This window comes from Oryctolagus cuniculus, chromosome 9, assembly GCF_964237555.1.
Source record: "Oryctolagus cuniculus chromosome 9, mOryCun1.1, whole genome shotgun sequence".
Lineage (NCBI taxonomy): Eukaryota > Metazoa > Chordata > Mammalia > Lagomorpha > Leporidae > Oryctolagus > Oryctolagus cuniculus.
Window position 1 is genome coordinate 60,550,649 of NC_091440.1, and position 23,426 is coordinate 60,574,074.

The 23,426-nt window shown below is 41.7% G+C and overlaps 1 protein-coding gene and 1 long non-coding RNA gene across 8 annotated transcripts in view; one reads left to right on the forward strand and one right to left on the reverse strand.

Moving 5' to 3' along the window:
* NAA16 (N-alpha-acetyltransferase 16, NatA auxiliary subunit) overlaps positions 1 to 9,235 on the forward strand; it is an 85,838-nt gene extending 76,603 nt beyond the window's left edge. For all 7 annotated transcript variants that reach the window (XR_011378777.1, XM_008260015.4, XM_070048746.1 and 4 more), the window contains 7 exons: positions 1,108 to 1,321; positions 2,082 to 2,275; positions 3,294 to 3,402; positions 3,917 to 4,015; positions 4,237 to 4,380; positions 6,887 to 6,984; positions 8,013 to 9,235. Coding sequence is in view for 6 of the 7 variants with exons in the window: in XM_008260015.4 (XP_008258237.1) it covers positions 1,108 to 1,321; positions 2,082 to 2,275; positions 3,294 to 3,402; positions 3,917 to 4,015; positions 4,237 to 4,380; positions 6,887 to 6,984; positions 8,013 to 8,210 (1,056 nt within the window). In the remaining variant the exon portion in view is untranslated. The remainder of the gene's footprint in view (positions 1 to 1,107; positions 1,322 to 2,081; positions 2,276 to 3,293; positions 3,403 to 3,916; positions 4,016 to 4,236; positions 4,381 to 6,886; positions 6,985 to 8,012) is intronic.
* Positions 3,510 to 8,761, reverse strand: LOC103349064 (uncharacterized). The gene is made up of 3 exons (XR_007920964.2): positions 8,634 to 8,761; positions 6,864 to 6,961; positions 3,510 to 3,626 (listed from the first exon to the last, which is right to left on the reverse strand). It is a non-coding gene; the product is annotated as an uncharacterized lncRNA (long non-coding RNA).
* Positions 9,236 to 23,426: the final 14,191 nt, after the last annotated feature.

Consider the following 23,426-nt stretch of genomic DNA (forward strand, 5'->3'; position numbering starts at 1 on the left):
TGTATAACTGTTCTTGGTGGGACTGGCATTGTGTCATATTGACTAAAGCCACCACCTGCCACCAGCATCCCATAAGGGTGCTGTTTAAGTCCCAGCTGTACCTGGGAGAATGTGGAAGATGGCCCAAGTGTTTGGGACCCTGCCACCCACATGGGAGATCTGGAAGAAGCTCCTGGCTTCAGGTCTGGCCAAGCCCGGGGCTGTTGTGGCCATCTGGGAAGTGAACCAGTAAATGGAAGATCTAACTCCGACTTTAAAAGAACAAAAATTTTTGAGGAGTAAGGCATTGATGTTCTCCTTTCCATGTAAAATACCAGATGTTCATAACCTTTTATGGGCCATCTATCCTTTAATAATTGGATGAAAGCTCTGCAGCTGTCTCTTTAGGAAGAATCCAGATGAGTGAATTGGGCTAAAATGGAATGTAGACAATTAATGGGAGCTTAATGAGAAGGGAGAAAACCATAGTGCTGTGCACTGGCTTAGCAGTTTACTGTTGAGAGTCAGCCTTAAGAAACAAGCTGTGTAGAGTTTCATTCCTCACTATATAACTGTGGGAGATGAAAAGGCTCACTCAGGGTCACATGTCTCCTGAGCAGCTTATCCCTCAAGCTGGCAAAATACTGTGGCTGTTGAATGTCTGCCACTTCTTAGGTTCTTGTGCCAGGCAGTGGGGATAGAGAAGATAAGACTTTCCCACCAAGAGCTGAGTGGGGTAGAACAGTTTTGACTTGCAAACATTTAGTGTGTACCTACATGTTTAGTCTTCATCCAGACTTATGTTTAACTCTGCCATTCTGAATTTAGTGACTATGGAGGAGAAATCACTGATTAAAATTAAAACATCACATACAAGAATGTCCAGTTTAAAAAACAACCTGATCATTTGACTTGTTGAATATCATCACAAAACTTGATTTATAGGGAATGGGGATGTATTGTAGCAAAAACTCCAACATGATACTGTTAATAAAAAGGAGAGAGAGCAACCAAGTGAAAATGTGACATTATTTACACTGTTTTGTTGGGGGGCTTTTTTTATGGTTTTCTTTCAAAAGGTAGACTGACAACAAATGTAAGGGGTAATTCTGTGGTTTTGTTTTTAAGCATTTTTTTGAGATAACCGATGATCAATTTGACTTCCATACATACTGCATGAGAAAGATGACCCTCCGTGCCTATGTTGACCTTTTGAGGTTAGAAGATATACTCAGAAGACATGCTTTTTATTTCAAGGCTGCTAGATCAGCGATTGAAATATACTTGAAATTGTATGATAACCCTTTAACCAATGAAAGCAAACAACAAGAAATAAATTCAGGTAACTGACTTAAAAAGATTTGAAAAGAACACTAAATTATAGAGTGTCATTAACAAACAATGCCTAGAAAAGTGCCTTGTCACCTGGATATAAAGGTATCAATTACTGACAAGTGGGGGAAGAGTCAAAGGAAACTGAAGCTCTGCGGGCTGATGCTTCTTAGTCACTTTAATGGAGTGGTTCAGAACAAATAGAAATGCCTATGATCTTGTTTCTTTTTTCTTAAATTGTAAATGAAAGTAGCTTTGAGCACAAGGAAAATATATGTTTTTAAAACTTCTAGTACCTGCTTTATTTATGATAAGAATACCAGTAAGACTGTTTGTACAGCTTTTTATTTCCTAGAATGTTAGTATCTAGGAATATTAGAATTACTAGCATGGAGGCAGATTTTCAAGCTTTCATTCTAACATTTATATAGCATTTAAAGATTGCAAGTGTGTTTAAATGCATTTCACTTACCCTTGAAATATTCTCAGAGGATAGTTGGTGATATCAGCCCACTTTTACACAGTTTAGGACTTGAGACTAAAAGGTTAGACATTAACTAGGAGGCAGAACTGGCTAGAATTGGTTCATTTTATAGTTCATGCAGCATTTACCGTTACTTTTCTGTGGGCCAGATTTTGGGCTATTCATGAGTATGCACTTTCTGAAAACTTCCATGTAGCAGCCCCTCCTTTCTCAAAAAAGCTGTACTAGAATGTGAGGAAAAATGCAAACATTGACTCAAATAGAATTTTTGTTTGGATGTTTATAGAAAACCTGTCAGCCAAAGAATTGAAGAAAATGCTTAGCAAACAGAGACGAGCTCAGAAAAAAGCTAAATTAGAAGAAGAGAGAAAGCATTCGGAAAAGGAACGTCAACAAAAAATTCAAAAGAAAAAAAGAGATGATGATGAAGAAGAAGCCAGTGGTCTTAAGGAGGAACTTATACCTGAGAAGTTAGAAAGGGTGAGATGAATTTACCGTCTTTGTTATTTGGTAAAAAGCATGAGAAGCCATTTTGCAATATTTCAGGGTCCATATCAGTTGTCTTTGAGAGATATATGTACATTTTGGTTAATGCAAATTATATATAGAATTATTGTGGTTGGCAGAGTAATGGTTCTCTAACGCTTTTTGGGCTCTAATGCCTAGAACCTGTGATTGTGAGACCTTACCTAGCAAAGGGGAGTTAAGATTGTAATAGCTGACCCCAAAGTTGGTAGATTAGCCTGGACTTTCCAGGTTACCCCGTGCAAGGAGAAGGGGCTTCTGAGGGAAGCCAGAAATGGTTAGGGTGTTAGGAGAAGCACTCCCCTGCTGCTGCTCGCTTTGGAGTTGGGGGAAGGGACCTCAAGCCAAGGAGTCCTCTAGCTTTTAGAAGCTAGGAAAGGTTGGGATCATTCTCCCCAACACCTTCAAAATGGCAACTTTGCTGACACCTTGACGTTTAAGCCAGTGAGACAGACTGAACTGCAATGTAAGTTTGCTTTGCTTTAAGCCAGTAACTTTTTAGTAATACATTATTGCAGCAATAGATGGAATAATTTTATGTCTTATTAGATAATGTAGCTACACAGCAATAGTTCATCTCCATTGCTGATAAATTTAGTAGATTTAGTGAAATATTTAGCTTTTTGCCTTACAGTCACTGTAAATCCAGTATAAGGACTTTGAATCAGTCATTACTTTTTCCCAATTATATGATACCATTTTCTTCCTTGCAATATTTGTGGTATATAAAGGACTGTCTGTACTTGGTATATCATTTTCTTAAGTGTGTGGAATATTAATAAAAAGTACCTTGATTTTGTAATTAAAAAATGGAGCCTTTTGAAAATTTGACTCTGTACTTTAAATATTTGTAGAAGATAGTTTTTTTTAAATGTTTTCTTATATGGATATGAAGAAAACCATCCAAAACTGTAGGGGAAATTTGACTTGCATAGCTGTGTAAATGTAATAATTGTCCTTTGTTCCAAAATAGGTAGAAAACCCATTAGAAGAAGCTATCAAGTTCCTTATACCTCTTAAGAATCTTGTTGCCGATAACATTAACACTCATCTATTAGCATTTGAAATATATTTTAGAAAAGGTAATAGTTTTTTTTACTCCTTAATTATATTGGTGACTGTACTCAGTGTAATCTTTGTCAGTTAGATCTGTTTCATTTCTTAGAGTTCCACTTCAGCTTTGCACAAAGACTCTTGATCTTCTTGTCCTTGTTCCTCAAAACTTTGCTGACACAGCACAGTGGAATAATTGGTTCACAATAATAATGTGGTGTATACTGTGCGAAGGACTAACAGTCCTTCAAACCTAAAAGGAAATGGAAATACAAATTGTCTGATTTGGTCAGTTTATGATGTGTGCATGTGCTGAAATGTTGCACAGAATTATGTATTACATGTTAAGATAAAATCCAGTTTAAGAATTATTTACCCAAAGAAGTTCTTGATGATTTTTAAGCTTTTCTTTGGAAACCACAAGTTGTTCTTTGATAATTATTTGTCAGTTTTGAATTTTGCCTACTAGTATTATAGAAAAGTTCACTGAATTTAATTGACAAAGAAAATTCATATTGAAGCTGTTACATTTTTCTGACACAGGAAAGTTCTTACTGATGCTGCAGTCTGTCAAACGTGCTTTTGCTATCAACAGCAATAACCCATGGTTACATGAGTGTTTAATTAGATTTTCTAAATCTGGTGAGTATTAAAAAAGGTAATGTTTATAGAGAAGCAAATAGGGCTATTTTCCATTTTGCAACAAAGTTAAAGGAAATGTTTATATTATTTAAATGAAGATGTGTTTATATTCCAAAGCAGTATTTTTACTGTGTGGAATATATCAAGCAGAGTAATAAATACTAAGTTTTCTAATTATTTTTTTTCAAAGGGCTCAAAAACACTGATTTTTATTTTTGCAGTATCGAATCATAGTAATCTTCCAGACATTGTGAGCAAAGTTCTGTCTCAAGAAATGCAGAAAATATTTGTCAACAGGGATTTGGAAAGTTTTAATGAAGATTTTCTCAAACATAATTCTACCTCTCTTCAGCATCTACTTTCAGGTTTGTAATTCCTCCCAGGGGTTAAAATGTTTATAGGAAAAGATTGTGGTGGAAAACACTTGGAAAGATGTTATAAGAGTAAAAGAAATGAACACAGTACCATTTTTTTTAAATTAAATTTGAGAGAGATAGTTCCCATCTACTTGTTCTCTCTATAAATACCCTCAATAGGCAGGGTATGGCCAGGCAGCATATACCCAATCCAGGTCTCCCACATGGAGGCAGGGACCCTAGTACTTGAGCTATCACCTGCTACCTCCCAGGGTGCCATTAGCAGGAAGCTGGTTTAAAATTAGAGTGAAGACTTGAACCCTGTACTTGGATGGGGGGTCCCAAAGAGCAACTTAATTGCTGTACCAAATACACCCCCCAAAAGTGTGTAAAAAAGAGTGAAATGTGCACAGGATATGGCACACTTGTACTTTGTGGCTGTGATTGTAAATTGGCCCAGCCAATTAGGAGAGGGGTTTGTCTTGTTCTTAGCAAGACTTTCACCTCACATGGAAGTTTCTATAAATAATTTGAAAATAACTATTCTGAAGCAAAAAAAGAGCTTTATGTGCAAAGATACTCAAATGCTGTGTGTAAGTTTGGGGGAAAGAGGGAGTTCAGGTTAACTGTATGTGTCATAATAGATAAAATGGAGGTTGGCTCGTGGGATGGAATACCAGGTCATTATTTAAGATGGTGTTTCTTCGAAGTGTTTGTAGGATTGGGATAAATACTTTTCTACTACATATCCAAACTTGTACCCACAGTATCTCAGCTGTGTCAGAACCTACAGGGGTGAAAGGCTGAATGGAAGAAGTATATGTTTAGCTTTAATGTAGCCTTTGGCTGTTGTGGTTCTTAGTGATTTATTTTTTCTTGTGTTGTTACTGCTTTATGTATTTTCTGCCTTGAGGACTTATTTATTTATATACTGCCTTGCTACAGGAAAGGTTTTAGGCAGTTTATACAAATGTGTAAAATGACAGTATGGTATAAGTGAAAAGGGAGTTGGGGACAAAATGAAGGCTGGACCATACTTAGGCAGGCTTTTAAGCCATATATTTTACAGTTATGCTACCTTAAGCTTTCTTATTAAAAGGAAACTTCTCAGTTCTTGTGTCTATGGAAAAAAATCCTTCTGAAAAGTTACTTCTTGGTAGTAAAAACAGATAAGAATTTCTCTTCTAGTGGTGGTGTTGTGGCACGATGGATTAAGCTGCTGCCTGCATCACCAGCATCCCCTATGGGCTCCACTTCTGATTCAGCTCCATGCTAATGGCCTGGGAAAGCAGAAGATGGCCCAAGTGCTTGGGCCCCTTGCCAACTTATAGTGGGAGGCCTGGATGGAGTTATAGTCTCCTGGTTTCATTGTGACCATTTGGAGTGTAAACCAGTAGATGGTGTCGCTCCCCCTCTTCGTGGAGGAGCAACACTAAACCCTGCCTAGGCTTCATATCCGAGTCACGGCACCATTATGTCGCTCCCCCTCTTCGTGGAGGAACGACACCAAGCCCTGCCTAGGCTTCATATCCGAGCCACGGCACCATTATGTCGCTCCCCCTCTTCGTGGAGGAACGACACAGGACCCTGCGCTGTTCTTTCGTCTGCTCGGCCCTCCCCGGGTTTGCTGCTGGTTCTTCCCGGGTTGGCTACTATCCCTTCCACCTCCGTGGAAGGGCAGTTCCCCCTGCCACATTCCCCACTTCCGCAGGGGAGCAGCACACCGCTGGCCGGCTCTCTCGGGGGCTGCACAGGCGTTCCCCTTAGATGTTCCTGGTGCATGCCGTCTCTCTCCTCCTTTATAGTCCTCCTCCGCCAATCCCAACTCGGCCGCCCACACGCCGAGCACGCTGCTCTCCTCCAATCAGGAGCAAGTCCTACAGTTTATTGGTTGAACTGGAGGCAGCTGTGTAGAAGCTGTTTTCTTCTCTCCCAGCGCCATATTGTGGGAGAGCAGATGCATAGAATAAGTCTTAATTCCAGTAACTCAGTCCAGTCCGGGCTGCTCCCCACAGATGGAAGATCTGTCTTTCTTACTATTACTCTAATTTTTCTTTCTAGTAAAAACAAAACAAAACAACAAAAAAACACTTCAAGATTAGAGGCTAGGTAGAAGAAAAGATTTCTCTTTTGTATTTGTGGAAAATGCATTCTGAGAAAAGAATTTTCACAATATGAAAATAAAGTATTATAAAGAAAGTCCAAGTGGGAAGAAATAATTTCAGATATGTAACTGATAAAAAGCTAATATACTCTTATAAATTAATAAAAATCCAATAAAAATGAATATAGAATATAAGCCATATAATTTGCAGGAGAAATAAAGTAAGGTTCATTTATTTTTCACTGAATAGGAAATTGGGGAGAGATGTCACAGAGGGCTTCTGAGAACTGGTGAGAGCCAGCACTAACTCACCACAGATAAAACTCTTCAAACCATATTTTAAGTCACCAGTCAGTATAAATCAGATAAAATGTAAGAGTTTACTCACTTTGAAATGTCCTGATATTTCAGGTGCCAAAATGATGTATTTCCTGGACAAGTCAAGGCAAGAGAAAGCAGTTGCTATAGCCACTAGACTGGATGAAACTATAAAAGATAAAAATGTAAAGGTAAGATTTTCACAGGCTAACTAGATGCTGAGTGGTGGAACAAAACATGTATCTTTAGCTCACAGATTCCTAAGTGGCCCCTAGAGGTATGCCCAGATACAAATCATAGCTCCACCCATCACAAGCCATGTCACCTGAGACAGTTGTCTCCTTTATTTTAAATGTAAGGAAAATACTGCCTTTATCAGAGTTAGCATGAAGTACCTGGGGAATAGTAAGCACTCAATGAACGTGAGCTGTTGTTACTCATCAGGAACACTTCTGTTTTCCATCAGTTGGAGAGCTTGTCAAGTATTAAAATTTTACTACTTATAAATCAACTCTGCAAAACATTTTTTTTTTTGTTGAATTCACAAGCCAAAATTCTAATGTATCTATGGGCTGTTATGTACCTATACAGGTATACATTATATACTGTTCCAATCAGGGTAAGCTTATCTATCTCTTTGTGGTCTCGATTTTTTTCTTAGTATTTGTTGACCAACCATGTCCCTCTTCTCCCCCTCAACTTCCTAGCCTTAGGTAACCACTGTTTTACTCTCAACTTGTATGAGCTGAGCATTTTTAGATTCCACAAATGAGTGAGATCATTCAGAACTTGTCTTTCTGTACCTGGCTTATGTCATTTAACATAATGGCAGCATTTCATCCTTTTTAAAGGCTGAATAGTATTCCATGGTATACATACTACATGTTCTTGATCCGTTCATCAGCAGATGGATACTTAAATTGATTCCATTTCCTGGCTAGTTGTGAAATGATGCCACAGTAAACATTCCATGCAGTCATCTCTCCAATACCGATTTCATTTCCTTTGGCTACATACCAGATAGGATTGCTGGGTTACAGGTAGTTCTATTTTTAATATTTTATGGAACCTGTGTACTATTTTCTTTAATGGCTGTGTTAATTCATATTCTCACCCACAGGGTTCCCTTTTCTCCACATCCTTGCCAGTTCTTGTTACCTATGGCAGGGCTTTTTTGTTACATTAAAAAAAAGTCACTTGTATTTTCCCCTTGTTTTAGACTTTAATAAAGGTTTCCGAGGCACTGCTTGATGGCAGCTTTGGGAACTGTAGTTCCCAATATGAAGAGTACAAGGTGGCCTGTCATAACCTCCTTCCTTTCACACCTGCTTTCCTGCCTGCTGTGAACAAAGCGGACAGTCCTGCTGCGGCACTGAAGCACACTGTGAACTCTGAGGTGTTGGCAAATGAGATGTGAAGTCTCACGGAAGATCGACGTGGACAGATCAGGGTGTCCTTGCCAGGGTACATTTTTAATATAGATGTGAAATGCGATGTTTGGGTTGAATTTTTAAATGGAGTATTCTGTAAGCTCATTTTATTCTTTGACTTTGCCACTTTACATAAATGTCTGTTAAGATTACCTGTTTGTACTTGTATAGTTTTTCTTAAAACTCAAATTATCAGCATCGTGATTCTTATAGGCTAAGTTATGTAGAATCCTGGTGTATTTTTTTTCTTTAGACTCTGGTTTCAGGATGTGTGTTTTGATCCCTTGTCTTGCTGTTTTGTTACTGTTTATTTCTTTCAAGGTGTTAACTGTTAAAGTCAGTATGAAGTTGCTCTTGGCAGATACTGAAATTTAAATCTCCCCTTTTTCACCTAATTTTTCATGACTCACCATTTCCTTTGTAGCATCCATGACAGTGACACAAGGGTACTCCAGTTTTACGTAGATTGAGAATGTGAAAATTTGGTTTCCCTTCTTAACCGTGGAAAGTCACTGGTGAATTTTTTGCATATTTCTTGTTCACAAGTTGCTTTGAGTGTTAGCAAGCAGTTTATACTCAGAGGTCTGCTTCAAGGGTGCATAAAAAGAGCAGAATACAAATTAAAATGAAGCTTTATTAACTTATAGCTATGTGAAATGCATTTTTATATCTTAGCAAGATGAGAATTTAAATTGTCATTACTTTGACTAGTAAGACATGATGTTGTTGAACAGTATTGAGGATTTAAGGACAGTTAGCTTTTTGTTGGATCTTGTACAGAAAACAATGGAGTTACTGCTTAAGTTTTAAAACTGTAAATATGTCTATAATGTTAATGCACCCCTTATAGGCAAATATAATTCAAAAAGGGAGATTTTATTTAGGCAAATATTCTAATTGGATTCCCTTCACCCTTATCTGTTTAGACTCAAAAGTGTTAAAAGGGAAAAAACCTCACTGTAAAATAATGCCAACCTAGAAAATGCTTGAATAAATTATTTTGTACACAGTTGCTTATTTGTATTTGTGTTTTCTTACTACTTCACACTGCCCAACTATTTGTGGCAAAGTGTTTTTAGAGGGAGAACTTAGTCTTTTCACGTCTAAAAAATGTTGTCAGTTGGTTTTGTCATGAGATATTCTGGGAAATTGTAGTTTGTCCTGTTATTTTCAACAAAATGCCATTTACGTAAATAGTGTGGAAATTATGCTTTCAACAGTAGCCATTTTGAAATTATACATCTCATAAGATGTATAATTGTACTATCTGAAATGTAAGAAAAATTGGCAACATAGCAGATGCACTGGACATCGGTGCTCTTACAGTAGGATTGCAGAGGGTTATCTGGTTGATTCAGATCAACTGATTGTTGAGGTATTTATAAGAGGATTTGGGGGCAAAGGAATACAATTAGGCATGCTCTATCTTTTTTTCTGATTGGAATACAAAAGTGTTTTCTTTCAGAAAATATATATGTAGCTGTATTTCCTCTATAGTGATCTATCAGCATTGCTTAACAGGAGAGATGTTTGTACCTTTTTGTCATGGCACTGCAGCTTTGAGAGTAGAATGGTGACTGCATAGGCCTAAGTCAGCCAGGTCACATCCGGCTGTGAAGAAACCATGAAGGTCAGTTACATATATCAAGCACATTCACCAGGATCTTTCAGCAGCCTCTGACCTCGTAACCCAAGAAACATCTTTGTGCTAAGAAGGAATAAATGGGATGGAGGGAGTTATAATGACCCTAAATGTAAACCTAAGAATAATGAAAAATCAGCACAGGGATGTAGTATATCCCTGAAATAAATAACCAAGACTAAACCATAACTAAATGTAGCCTCCTTTGATACATTCTAAGAATAACCACAAGAAAACCCCCCAACCACCCACCCTGTGACACTGGCATTCCATGTGGGCGCTGGTTCATGGCCTAGCTGCTCCACTTCTGATCCAGCTCCCTGCTGTGGCCTGGGAAAAGCAATGGAAGATGGTCCGAATACTTGGGCTCCTGCCACCCACATGGGAGACCTGGAAGAGGCTCCCGACCCAGCCCTGGCTAGTGTGGTCATCTGGGGAGTAAACCCCAAGATGGAAGGTATCTCTCTGTCTTCCTTTCTGTAACTGACTTTCAAATAAATATTAAAAATAACTGCAACACAGATCTGTCTTGTTTAAATTTGACTCACTGCATGTATTCATTCTGTATGAAAAATATGAAACATGGGGCCGGCACTTTGGCACAGCAGGTTAAAGCCCTGGCCTGCAGTGCTGGCATTTCATATGGGCACCAGTTCTAGCTGGTCCTAGAAGAGGCTGCTCCTCTTCCAATCCAGCTCTCTGCTATGGCCTGGGAGAGCAGTGGAAGATGGTCTAAGTCCTTAGGCCCCTGCACCCACGTAAGGGAACCGTGGGTCCTGGCTTCGGGTTGGCACAGCTCTGGCTATTGCGGCCGTCTGGGGAGTGAACAAAGGGGTGGAAGACCTTTCTTGTCTCTGCCTCTAACTTTTAAATAAATCTTAAAAAAAAAAAAAAAAAAAAAACTTGCAACCAAAGAGAAGTTGGAGGGGCATCTACCCAAGCAATGGTTTTCCCAGCTTAAACCCTCAGTTTGACTTCTGAATAGGCTCGCTTTGATTCTCTAACAAGACTGATGATTTCAGTTGCCAGTATTGGCAGTCATCAAGGGACCCACAGTGGATCACCTGAATCCAACGGGAACACCGTGGGGTTGCTGGAGCCCCAGTGCCAGCGCAGGCCCCATTGTCAGCCTACCAGTTCATGCGGGGCCCTGGCCCTAAGAGTGAGACACTCCTCAGTGTTACATTTCTGCATTATTCAAGATTGAATTTTTTCAGCCAGTTGTCTACACTGCAGGTAGGTATGCGGTAAGTTCCTCCATGAGTGGGTAATGGGGAAGGCAATTCAAAAGTTCCTTACTAGGATTCCCTTGGAAAGACCAAGGGGAGGCAGAAGATGGTGGCTCAGCTGCTCTGGTGATCATCTCCCTCAGGCGCACTGAGCCAGCTGTTCACATAGCAAGTCACCTTCACGAGAGCTTTGGAAGCCCGGCGGGAGACCACCAGTGCCTGGTTTTACTGTAAGACTCGGGAAGACAGGAAAGAGTGGCCGTGTCGCCCGTCTGCCATATCCAAGTAGGTCAGGGAGCTGCCTCACCTCCCAGTTTGGAGGGTAAGAGTTAAGTTTAAATCCTTAAACCTGAAATTCAGGACCAGACGACCGTGCTGAAACAGAAACAACGGCCCTACCCCACATAGGCTGAGTCTCTGGACTTCGGTTTTCCAGGTGCCCAGGGAATGCATCCACCACCCCTTGTCAACCTCTGGCAGGACTCCAGCTGCTGGGGATTAAGGCAGGAAAGAGAATTTAGGACCTTGCCATAGAGCTCAGAGCTGGGCCCACCACCTGTGATGCACAGCACCTAAATAACGCCAAAAATCCTCTACTTCCCAGGCTAGGGCTTGCAGACCAGGGTGCTTCTGAGTTGCCCTGGCATCAGAAGTGTGCGCTCTGGTGGAAGACTTGTTCCAAATGACCGCCCGCCTAATACAGGCCTCCAGGATTGACCTAGCTTTGGTATCAAAAGGACTGCTTCTATCCAACCACCGCACTGGGTTTTGAGACTCAGGGCTGCTAATACCCAACACTGGAGAGATTCTAATGTTCCTTATCCCCAGGACAGTGCGTGTGGGCAGCCTTTGCACCTTCCCAGATGCCAAGTGGGGTCCCACAGCCCCAGTTGGACTTATAACCCAGGCAGCGTCACCTGTGATGGGTTGCAGTGGCCCTGGGCTGTGAATGCATCACTAAAGCAGACAAACTGAGTAGGCTATGATCCAACCCCTGCACTGTGCTGGTATTGGCAAGCTGTAGGCTCTAGGTGTGATCTAGCATTGTGGTGTTGGTGGTCACTCCAGCACCAAGAAGAGGCTTGTAGGAATTGTCTATCCCTTTTAAGACACTAACCATGTTTATTCTAAACAACATACCAGTTGAGCTCAGCTCTACAGGGTCTACAGGACTGTCAACAGTGGACTTCCAGCAAACCTTGACATAGGGCTCCATCTAGTGCTAACATAGCAAAAAGTTCACATAGGTTCTGAAAACAAGCAGACCTTTTAGCACTTCATAGAGAACAAAGCTATCAATGAAGCCAGATTACACAGACTGAGGAAAGCAACTAGTCTTGGGCTGGTGCTGTGGTGCAGCGGGTTAAAGCCCTGGCCTGAAGTGCCAGCATCCCATATGGGCACCAGTTCTGGTCCTGGCTGCTCCCCTTCCGATCCAGCTCTCTGGTATGGCCTGGGAAAGCAGTAGAAGATGGCCCGAGTCCTTGGGCCCCTGTACCCGTGTGGGAGACCAGGAAGAAGCTCCTGGCTCCCAGTTCCTGGCTTCAGATTGGCTCAGCTCCAGCCATTGTGGCCATCTGGGGAGTGAACCAGCAATAGAAGACCCCTCTCTCCCCCTCTCTGCCTCTCTGTAGGTCTTTCAAATAAATAAACAAGAAATGATACAATTATCAAGATACAGGAAAGCCTCAGGTCACCAGTCAGGTTTAAACCGTGTTGATCACAAGACGTAATCAGCCCTCTCCAGAGAGGATTTCCCAAGCTTCAAGAGAAAAGAAGCACTTTAAGTGTTCCCAACTCCATGACTGCACACTTCTTACCAGCAAGCGTACCGTCCTGGTGAGCGGGCCAGCCAACACTACCACACCCAGCCAAGCTTTATTTTGGAGGGGGGTGGGGAGATGGTTAGAAGGAATGATAAGGGCATTAGCAAAGAAAACCCAAGGGAATTGATCACTCCTCTCCCCCTCCCCCAGACCTGCCTTACAAGGAATGTTAAAGTGATTTCTTCAAACTACAGACACTTAAGAAAATACAGAAGGTAGAAAACTCAGCCAGAGTAATGAACTATATAGACAAATTCAGAGTGCTCTAATACTGTAAACATAAATAAGTCATATCTTAGTATGAAACTAAAAAGAACTAAATATACCAACGCTGTGGTGTAGCGGGGTAAAGCCACCGCCTGCAGTGCCAATATCCGATATGCGCACCACTCGGAGTCCCAACCGCTCCACTTCCGATTCCGGCCTGGGAAAGCAGTAGAAGATGGCCCGAGTTGGACACCTGGGAAGAAGCTCCTGGCTTCAGATCAGCACACCTCCAGCCCTTGTGGCCACTGGGGAGTGAACCAGCAAGTGGAAGACCTCTCCCTCTCTCTGCCTCTACCTAACTACCTTTCAAATAAGTTTATTTTAAAGATTTATTTATTTATTTGAAAGGCAGACCTACAGAGAGGCAGAGGTGGGGCAGGGAGAGAGAGCGAGAGATCTTCCATCTGCTGGTTCACTCCCCAGATGGCCACAATGGCTGGAGCTGGGCCAATCTGAAACCAGGAGCTTCTTCTGAGTTTCCCATGCAGGTGCAGGGGCCCAAGGACTTGGGCCATCTTCTACTTTCCCAGACCATAGCAGAAAGCTGGATCAGAAGTGGAGCAGCTGGGATTCGAACCAGCACACATATGGGATGCTGGCACTGCAGGCAGTAGCTTTACCTGCTATGCCACAGCGTTGGCCCCATGAATAAGTCTAAGAAAAAAAAAATTACTAAATATGTTGAGGCAATATAGAAAGGTAAAATGTGACATCAAAAATTCAAAATGCCTGTCTATAACTGTCAAAATAAAATATTCAAAATGCAGTTGAAGTGCAGAGTCTTTATTACTATTTGTTTTCCTATCTTCTAACAAATGTCAAGATGCTGTTATTTCAAAATAGCTTGTTATAACCCAGAGATCTTTGTAAGCTTCATAACCACAAGGCAAAAATCTGTAATAGAGTTAACCAAAATAAATAAACAAGGAATCAAAGCATATTACTAAATAAAGTCACTTAACCACAAAAGATTGAAAGAAAGGAAGGACAGAAAGGAACTACAATAAAACTAGAAAACAAGAACCACAATAGCAGGAGCAAGACCGTACCTGTCCATAATTACTTTAATCGTTTAAAATTCTCTAATTAAAAAACAGAGGGACCAAATGGATTTAAAAAAGACCCAACTGTGTGCTACTTGAACTGGCCTCACCTCTATCGATACACATGGAAAGTGAAAGGATGCAATAAAACGTTCTATGCACATGGAACCCAAGAGGAAGCAGGGGCAGTCATGCTTAGATAAAATATATTTAAAAATCCAAACAGGGAAAGAGACAAGGAAGGTCCTTGTATAAAAAGGTTCAATCCAGGCAAACGTAGTAACAGATGTGTACATATGTACACACTCAGTAGTAGGGCACTCAAATATAGAAAGCAAATATTAGTAGACCTAAAGGCAGAGAGAGACTCTAACACGATAGTTGGAGGAGTTTTTAACCCCCGATTTTCAGGAATGGACAGATTATCCATGCAGGATGTAGCATAGAAACCATGGAGTTAAATCATACTGTAGCTCAGACATTTACAAAATGTTCCAGCCAACAGCTGCAGAATACACATGTGCATGGGACATTCTCCAGGATACATCATGTGACAGGTCCCAAACAGGTCTCAAAGTTTTTTTTTTTTGTTTTGTTTTTTTTTGTTTTGTTTTTTTTTTTTGACAGGCAGAATGGACAGTGAAGGAGAGACAGAGAGAAAGGTCTTCCTTTTGCCGTTGGTTCACCCTCCAATGGCCGCCGCGGCTGGCGCGCTGCGGCCGGCGCACCGCGCTGATCCGATGGCAGGAGCCAGGAGCCAGGTGCTTTTCCTGGTCTCCCATGGGGTGCAGGGCCCAAGCACCTGGGCCATCCTCCACTGCACTCCCTGGCCACAGCAGAGGGCTGGCCTGGAAGAGGGGCAACCGGGACAGAATCCGGCGCCCCGACCGGGACTAGAACCCGGTGTGCCGGCGCCGCAAGGCGGAGGATTAGCCTAGTGAGCCGCGGCGCCAGCCAGGTCTCAAAGTTTTAAAAAGAGAAATCATATTTAATATATTTTCTGACAATAATGCAATAAAAGTAGAAATCAATAATGAGAAAATCTTTGGAAACTGAAAAATACATGGCAATTAAACAACTTACTCCTGAACTACCAATTGATAAGTATAGAAACAAAAGGAAATTTGAATATTTCTTAAAATGGATGAAAATGGAAACACAAAATACCAATACCCTCTGCATTTCAAGTAAAATGAGAATTTAAAAATCAAGGCAGAAGGGAAAAATTAAAAATTAAAGTATATTACAAAGTTAATTAAGACATATTATCATAAAAACAATAAGAGACCAATGGAACAGAATAGAGACCTTAAAGTAAACCAATGCACTCACAATCACATGCCATGGAAAAAGGACAATCTTTTTAGTAAATAGTGCAGGGATCATTGGATAGTCACATACTGAAGAATGAAACCAGACCCCTATTTCATAATGTACTAAAGTCAACTCAAAATGGAGTGAAGATCTAAATGTAAGATCAGAAACTTTGAAACTACTGGAACACAGAAGAAATGCTTCAGGACACTGGGATGGAGCAAGAATTTTTGAACCAGATTCGAAAAGCACAGGAAACTAAAGACAAGATTTCAAACTAAAGAGGTTCTACACAGCAAAAGGATTGACAGAGTGAAGAGGCAGTGTGCAGAACTGGAGACAATATTTACAAGTTAGATATCTTACAATGGGTTAATAACCAGAATATATGAAGCTCTCAGCTCAATTGCTAAAATCAAGCCATCCAATTAAAAATGGACATACATTTCTCAAAGGAAGACATACCAATGATCAATAAGTACATTAGTAGTCATTGTGGAAAATAGTAAACAGATGCTATAAAAAACTAGTAATAGAACTACTGTGTGATCCAGCAATTACTACTGGTCATACACCAAGAGACAACTGCACTCCCATGTTATTCACAATAGCTAGGAAATGGAACCAACTTATATGTCGATCTAATGATAAATAAAAAGTATATTACATATGTGCAATGGAGTATTATTCAGCCATAAAGAGGATGAAATCTTTGTCATTTGCAACAACATGGATGGAACTGAAGGTCATTATGTAAGTGAAATAAGTAAGGCACAGAAAAGCAAATACTCATGATCTCATTCATAAGTGGAGCATAAAAAACATGGATGTCACAGAACTTAGGAGTATCACAGTGGTTACTAGACTGGGGAGGAGAAGGCAAGAGGAGTGGAGTAAGGTTGACCAACAGCAAGTTATAGTTAGATAGGAGAAAGAAGTTCTGTGGTTCTGTGACACAGTAGGGTAACTACAAAGTTAGTGTTCTGTGTATTTCTCTTTGTTAAATTCTGAGAAGGGATTAAGATGGCAGAGTAAGGAGGGAGCTTACTCTTCTACTCTAGGAGAAGAGAGTTAAAAAAAAAAAAATTGGAGAGTGTGCAATCTCAGGGAAGAGTCAGGGAGAAAACTGCAGAGGAAACTCCATACAAATTTGAGGGACACTGTGGACCTATGTGGAGGGTGTGGGCATGCACAACTCAGGACCCCAGCAGCTGAAAGCCTCCTCACCAGCTTTGGAGAGTGAGATGAGACCAGACTGCAGTAGCCCAAGCCACTGGCAATAAAGCTGCGGGAAGAGCCTGAAGTAAGTTAGGCTTGGAGCCCTGTAGGGGATAGTGTACTTGCCAAACTAGAGGAGAAATAGAGGGGAATATTTCTCTCAGTCACCCTGCAACCGCATGCTGTAACAAGCTGTTAGGGAGCAGGTGCCATTTTGCACACATGTAACAACTGCGCCAGCTCATGTCCGTGTCCAGCAACCAGTCGAGTGGAGACTCGAGTCTGTTAGGGAGAAATGACAGGGGCCTGGATGCTTGTGACTGGGAGGCTGGTGTGCTGGGACTGTGAAAACACTGAGGCTGAGTGGGAGGGCTCAGGGTGTGGCTGGGACTTGGGACAGTCACTGTGGGAGGCTCCACATGCTCAGGGCTCCCTGGTTACCTGTGAGGGACATTGCTGTGGAATCTGCATACACCGAGGACTGCACAGATGTTTTCTGTGGTTCTTGTGGCAGTGTGGATGAATATTATACCCACTGAGGCTAGTGCCCAGGCACTGGCCTCCTTTGAGGAGAGGTTAGCCAAGTCTACACCAACACGGCAGAACAAATCTCCCCTCTGATATAAAAAAAGAAGAGATTTACCATGCCCAACCTGGGTGTCACCATAGACATTCCCTTCACCCTAGAACACTGAATGGAGCTCCCTGGCCACACCCACCACATGCTTTAGGTACTCACTGAAAAAGTAGACACTCCACTAATCCACAGAGGCATAGTCCAGAGATAAAAGCCATCACAGGAAAAAAAAAAAGTATCTCTACAAATGCCAAATAATAAATGCACCAATTCAAGAAACAAGAATAAGGAAGACAACATGATACCCTAAAAAGAACACAACACTTCAATACTAGATTGTGAAGATAATGAGATTGAAGAAATGCCAAACTGGAATTCCAAAAACTGATTGTAGGATTACTTAGAAGTAATCAAGCAAATGCACAAACTAATGCAATCTGTACAGGACATGAAAGAAAACTTCTCCCACGAAATTGAGATCTAAAAGAGATATCAAAATAAAATCTTGGAAATTAAGAATTCAATGGAATAAAAAATGCAATGGAAAGCTAAACAGAATTGATGAAGCAGAAGAAAGAATATCTAACTTAGAAGACAAATTGCAGGGAATTATATAGTCGGACCAAGCTCAAGAAGAAGCAATTAGAAAACTAAACACGGTTGGGAATCTACAGGGTACAATCAAATGACCCAACATATGGGTTCTAGGAGTTCCTGAAGGTGTGGGAAGAGAAGGGATTAGAAGGCTTTTTTAGTGAAATAATAGCAGAAAACTTCCCTAATTTGGAGAAAGGGACATCCAAGTACAGGAAGCTCATAGAACTCCTAATAGAAATAACCAGAGGCCGGCACCACGGCTCAATAGGCTAATCCTCTGCCTGTGGTGCCAGCACACCAGGTTCTAGTCCCAGTCGGGGCGCCAGATTCTGTCCCGGTTGCCCCTCTTCCAGGCCAGCTCTCTGCTATGGCCCGGGAGTGCAGTGGAGGATGGCCCAAGTGCTTGGGCCCTGCACCCCATGGGAGACCAGGATAAGCACCTGGCTCCTGGCTTCGGATCAGCACAATGCGCCGGCCACAGCATGCTGGCAGCGGCCATTGGAGGGTGAACCAATGGCAAAGGAAGACCTTTCTCTCTCTTTCTCTCTCTCTCTCTCTCTCTCACTATCCACTCTGCCTCAAAAAATAAAAAAAAAAAAAAAAAGAAATAACCAGAAAAGATCTTCACCACAACACATTGTAATCAAACTCTCCACAGTAAAACATAAAGAAAGAACTCTAAAATATGCATGAGAGAAACAGCAGATTACTTTCAGAGGATTCCCAATTAGACTCACAGTGGCTAGGAGAGAATGGTGAGATATATTATAACTGTTAAGAGGGAAAAAACCTGTCAACCTGAAATATTGTACCCTGTAAAGCTCTCATTTATGAATTAAGGTGAAATAGAGACCTTCCATAACAAACAGTAATTGAAAGAATTTGTCACCACCCATTCAGTCTTGCAAAAGATGCTTAAGGATGTGTTGCACACAGAAACATGGTCATCACTACAAAAGGTAAAGGAAGAAAATCTCCCAGTAAAAGTACAAAGGAAATCCAAAGTAAATAATAGAAATATTTATGGAAAAATGGCAAGGCAAAGTCATTATTTATCAATAGTTGCCTTGAATGTAAATGGCCTTAACCTTCCAGTTAGAAGACAAAGGTTGGTGAATGGATTAAGAAAACAAAACCCATTTGTTTGATGCCCGCAAGAAACACATCTCACTGACAAAGATGCATGCAAGCTGAAGGTGAAAGGTTGGAAAAAGATATGTTAACAGAAACCAAAAAGAACTGGTGTAGCCATGCTAATATCAAACAAAACAGACTTTAACACAAAAACTGTTAAAAGAGACAAAGAAGAGCATTATGTAATGATTAAGAGATCAATTCAACAGGAAGATGTAACTATTATAATGTATATGCACCCAATTATAGGGCACCTAGCTATTTAAAAGAAATGTTAAAGGATCTAAAGGGAGATACAGACTCAAATACAACAGTAATGGGCGACTTTAATAGCCCACTTTCAGCAATGGACAGCTCAACCAGACAGAAAATCAACAAAGAAACAGAGTTAACATTATAAACCAAATGGACCTAACAGATATCTACAGAACTTTCCATCCTATAGCTGCAGAATACACATTGGAAAGACACCAAATAAATGAGCTTTCAATGCATCTCAATGATCCAGAAAAACAGCAAACCAAACTCAAAACAAGTAGGAGAAAAGAATAATTAAAATTAGAGAATAAACAAAATTGAAACAAAAAATATAAAAGATCAGTAAAACAAAGAGCTGGTTTGTTGAAAAAATAAAATTGACACATCATTGGTGGAACTAACCAAAAAAAGGATGAGAGAAGGCCCAAATTAACAAAATTAGAGGGGCCGCCGCTGTGGCGCAGTGGGTTAATGCCCTGGCCTGAAGTCCTGGCATCCCATATGGGTGCTGGTTTGAGACCTGCTTGCTCTGCTTCCAATCCAGCTCTCTGCTGTGGCCTGGGAAAGCTTTGTAGGATGGCCCAAGTCCTTGGACCCTTGCACCCACGTGGGAGACCTGGAGGAGGCCCCTGCCTCCTGGCTTCGGATCAGCGCAGCTCTGGCCATTGCGGCCAACTGGGGAGTGAACCATTGAATGGAGACCTCTCTCTCTCTGCCTCTCCTCTCTCTGTGTAACTCTGACTTTCAAATAAATGAATAAATCTTTAAAAAAATTAGAGATGAAAAAGGAAATGTAACAGACCCCATAGAAATAAAAATAATCAGAAATTACTAAAAAGACCTGTATCCCAACAAATCATAAAACCTAGAAGAAATGGGTAGATTCCTAGACACATACAACCTATCTAAATTGAGCCATTAAGACATAGAAAACCTCAACAGACCTATAATCTAGACAGAAATTCAATCAGTAATAAAGACCCTCCCAGCAAAAAAAAAAAATCCCAGGACTGATGGCTTCACTGCTAATTCTATCAGGCATTTAAAGAACTTCAATTCTTCTCAAGTTATTCAACACAATTGGAAGGGAGGGAATCCTCCCAAATTCTATGAAGCCAGAATCACCTTAATTCCTTAATGTGAAAAAGATCTGACAGAGAAAGAGAATTACAGACCAATTTCCCTGATGAAGATAGACACAAAAATCCTCAACAAAATACAGGCAATGGAATCCAACAACGCATCAGAAAGATCATTCACCCAGAACAAGTGGGATTTATCCCTGGTATACAAGGAGATAGTTCAACATTTGAAAATCAATGTGATACATCACATTAACAAAATGAAGAACAAAAACTATATGATTATCCCAACACATGCAGAAAAAGCATTTGATAAAATACAACCCCCTTTCATGATAAAAACTCTAAGCAAATTGGTATAGAAGGAACATTCCTCAACAAAATCAAGGCAGTTTATGACAAACACACGGCCAGTGTCCTATTGAATGGGGAAAAGTTGGAAGCATTGCCACTGAGAACTGGAACCAGACAAGGATGTCCACTCTCACCATTGCTATTCTTTTTTTTTTTTTTTTTTTTTTTTTTTTTTTTTTTTTACAGGCAGAGTGGACAGTGAGAGAGAGAGACAGAGAGAAAGGTCTTCCTTTTTGCCGTTGGTTTGCCTTTGTCTGGCGCGCTGCGGCCGGCGCATTGCGCTGATCCGAAGCCAGGAGCCAGGTACTTCTCCTGGTCTCCCATGCGGGTGCTGGGCCCAAGCACTTGGGCCATCCTCCACTGCACTCCCGGGCCATAGCAGAGAGCTGGCCTGGAAGAGGGGCGACCGGGACTAGAACCCAGTGTGCCGGTGCCGCAAGGCGAAGGATTAGCCTATTGAACCACGGTGCTGGCCCACCATTGCTATTCAATATAGTCCTGGAAGTTTTAGCCAGAGCCATTAGGCAAGAAAAAAGAAATTAAGGGATACAAATTGGGAAGGTGGAAGTCAATCTATCCCTATCTTCAGACGATATGATTCTATATATAGGCGATCAAAAAGACTCCACTAAGAGACTACTGGAACTGATAGAAGAGTTTGGTAAAATGACAGGATATAAAATCAACACACACACACACAAAATCAACAACCTTTGTATAGACAGACAATCCCACAGATGAGAAAGAGCTTCTTGTGGGGAGCAATTTGGACTATACTGTTACTGGAATTAAGATTTATTCTATGCATCTGCTCTCCCACAATATGGCGCTGGGAGAGAAGTAAACAGCTTCCACCCAGCTGCCTCTCACCAACTTGACAAGCTGCAGGAGCTGCTCCTGATTGGAGGAGAGCGGCGTGCTCGGCGTGTGGGCAGCCGAGTTGGGATTGGTGGAGAGGACTATATAGGAGGAGAGAGACGGCATGGTGGGGTGGGTGGGTTGGTTGGAGAGTGCGTTGGAGAGTTCGCGGGGAAGTTCGTTACTTCGTTCTTTCTCATTTCTCTCTACTCATTCTTGCTTTGGGAGTTTGCTGTTTACTTATTCTTACTTTACTATAGAAAGGACTTGTAAAAAAAGGGAACAACAAGCGCCCGGTCCGGTGCGGCTCCTCCGCGTGCGGAGGAGCAGCAAGTGGTGCCGTGACTCGGATAGGAAACCTAGGAGGGAAAGACCGGGAAGAAGTGGGAAATTACTGGAGAGAGAGACTAGCAAAGAGCCTAGGGGAAGGCCGGACGGAAAGAGTGCCGGTGAAAAGCTAGTTAGAACCTAGGAAAAAAGCCGTGGGGGAAGAAAATTAGAAGCTAGGAAGGAGGTATTAACTGGGAACGTCTGGGAGACTCAGTCTTCCATTACGCCCACTGCTCCAACATGTCACAGATGGTACAGACAATGGAGTTCTTTGGCTACTCTTTGCCCACTGGCTACCTCTTCCTCCTGCTGGGCACCATCCTCTGTTTCTCCCTAAAGATCATCCATTATGGGCTGAATGTGGTTTCTCTCTCTCTCTCTTCCTACTCCCCACCTCCTCGCAGCTTTTCCTCTAAGCAAGGGAAACGAGGGGGGAGGAAAATTCATGCATTCGTAAGAGCAGTCGTAGAGACGTCCCCCTGGTTTCTACAGCAGTGGAGGCAGGTGGGACGGAAAATGCGCGAGGCTGGGGAATCGATAGAAGTGCTGAAGCTGTGGCAACTCGTTGATCAGGTGCTTCAGGACCCCACGGAAGGGATCGAGTTGTTGCTTAATGAGAGGAGTGAATTGCAGGAAGAATTATGGCAGGGCAGCCAGGCGAGCAACTATTGTAACGAACAAGTGAGAAGAAAATCAAAGAAGGATTTAGAGAGCCAGGAAGCTTATGGGGGGGAGAAGGAAGCTGAGGAGGGAACCTCGCCCCCGAGAGAGATGCCTGGCCATACAAGGCTGGCAAATTCAACCATAAAGGATGAATCACCACCCCGGTATCGCCCATTGGTACTACCAAAGTTTCCTCCTGTAAAGAAAAGCCCCTTTTTTCCACATGAGATTGAAGAAGAGTGGGAGGAAGAAGGAGTGATGGAGGGAGTAGGTATGCAGGAGGAGCTAGAAAGGCCAAGAACCGAAAACAAGCAAAGGGGAGCTGTTTATAGAAAACCTGCTTGGGAGCAGTACCAGGAACCAGGCCAGGTGTTTCCTGTAATTCAGGATCCACAGGGAAACAGGGGATGGACGCCTCTTGACCATAAATTACTTAAAGAGTTGCAGCAATCAGTACAATTGTATGGGCCCCATGCAAGTTACACTCAGGCAATCCTTGATAACATCGGGCAGCAAGGCCTAATACCTGAGGATTGGAGAAACTTAGTAAAGGCGGTGTTAGGCGGGGGTGACTTCCTCTTGTGGTTAGCTGCTTATAAAGAATTTGCGCGAGAATATTCAAAGCAGAACTATCAAACAGGGAATCAAGCATGGGATGAGGAAATGTTAAATGGAGAAGGGCGATTTGCCAGTCCCGATGAGCAGGCCCGATTACCAACAGCTGTCCTCTTACAAGTGAGAGAGATAGCAAGAAGAGCCTGGAAGGTGATACCCAGAAAAGGAGAAGTAAGACACAGCCTAACTAAGATAG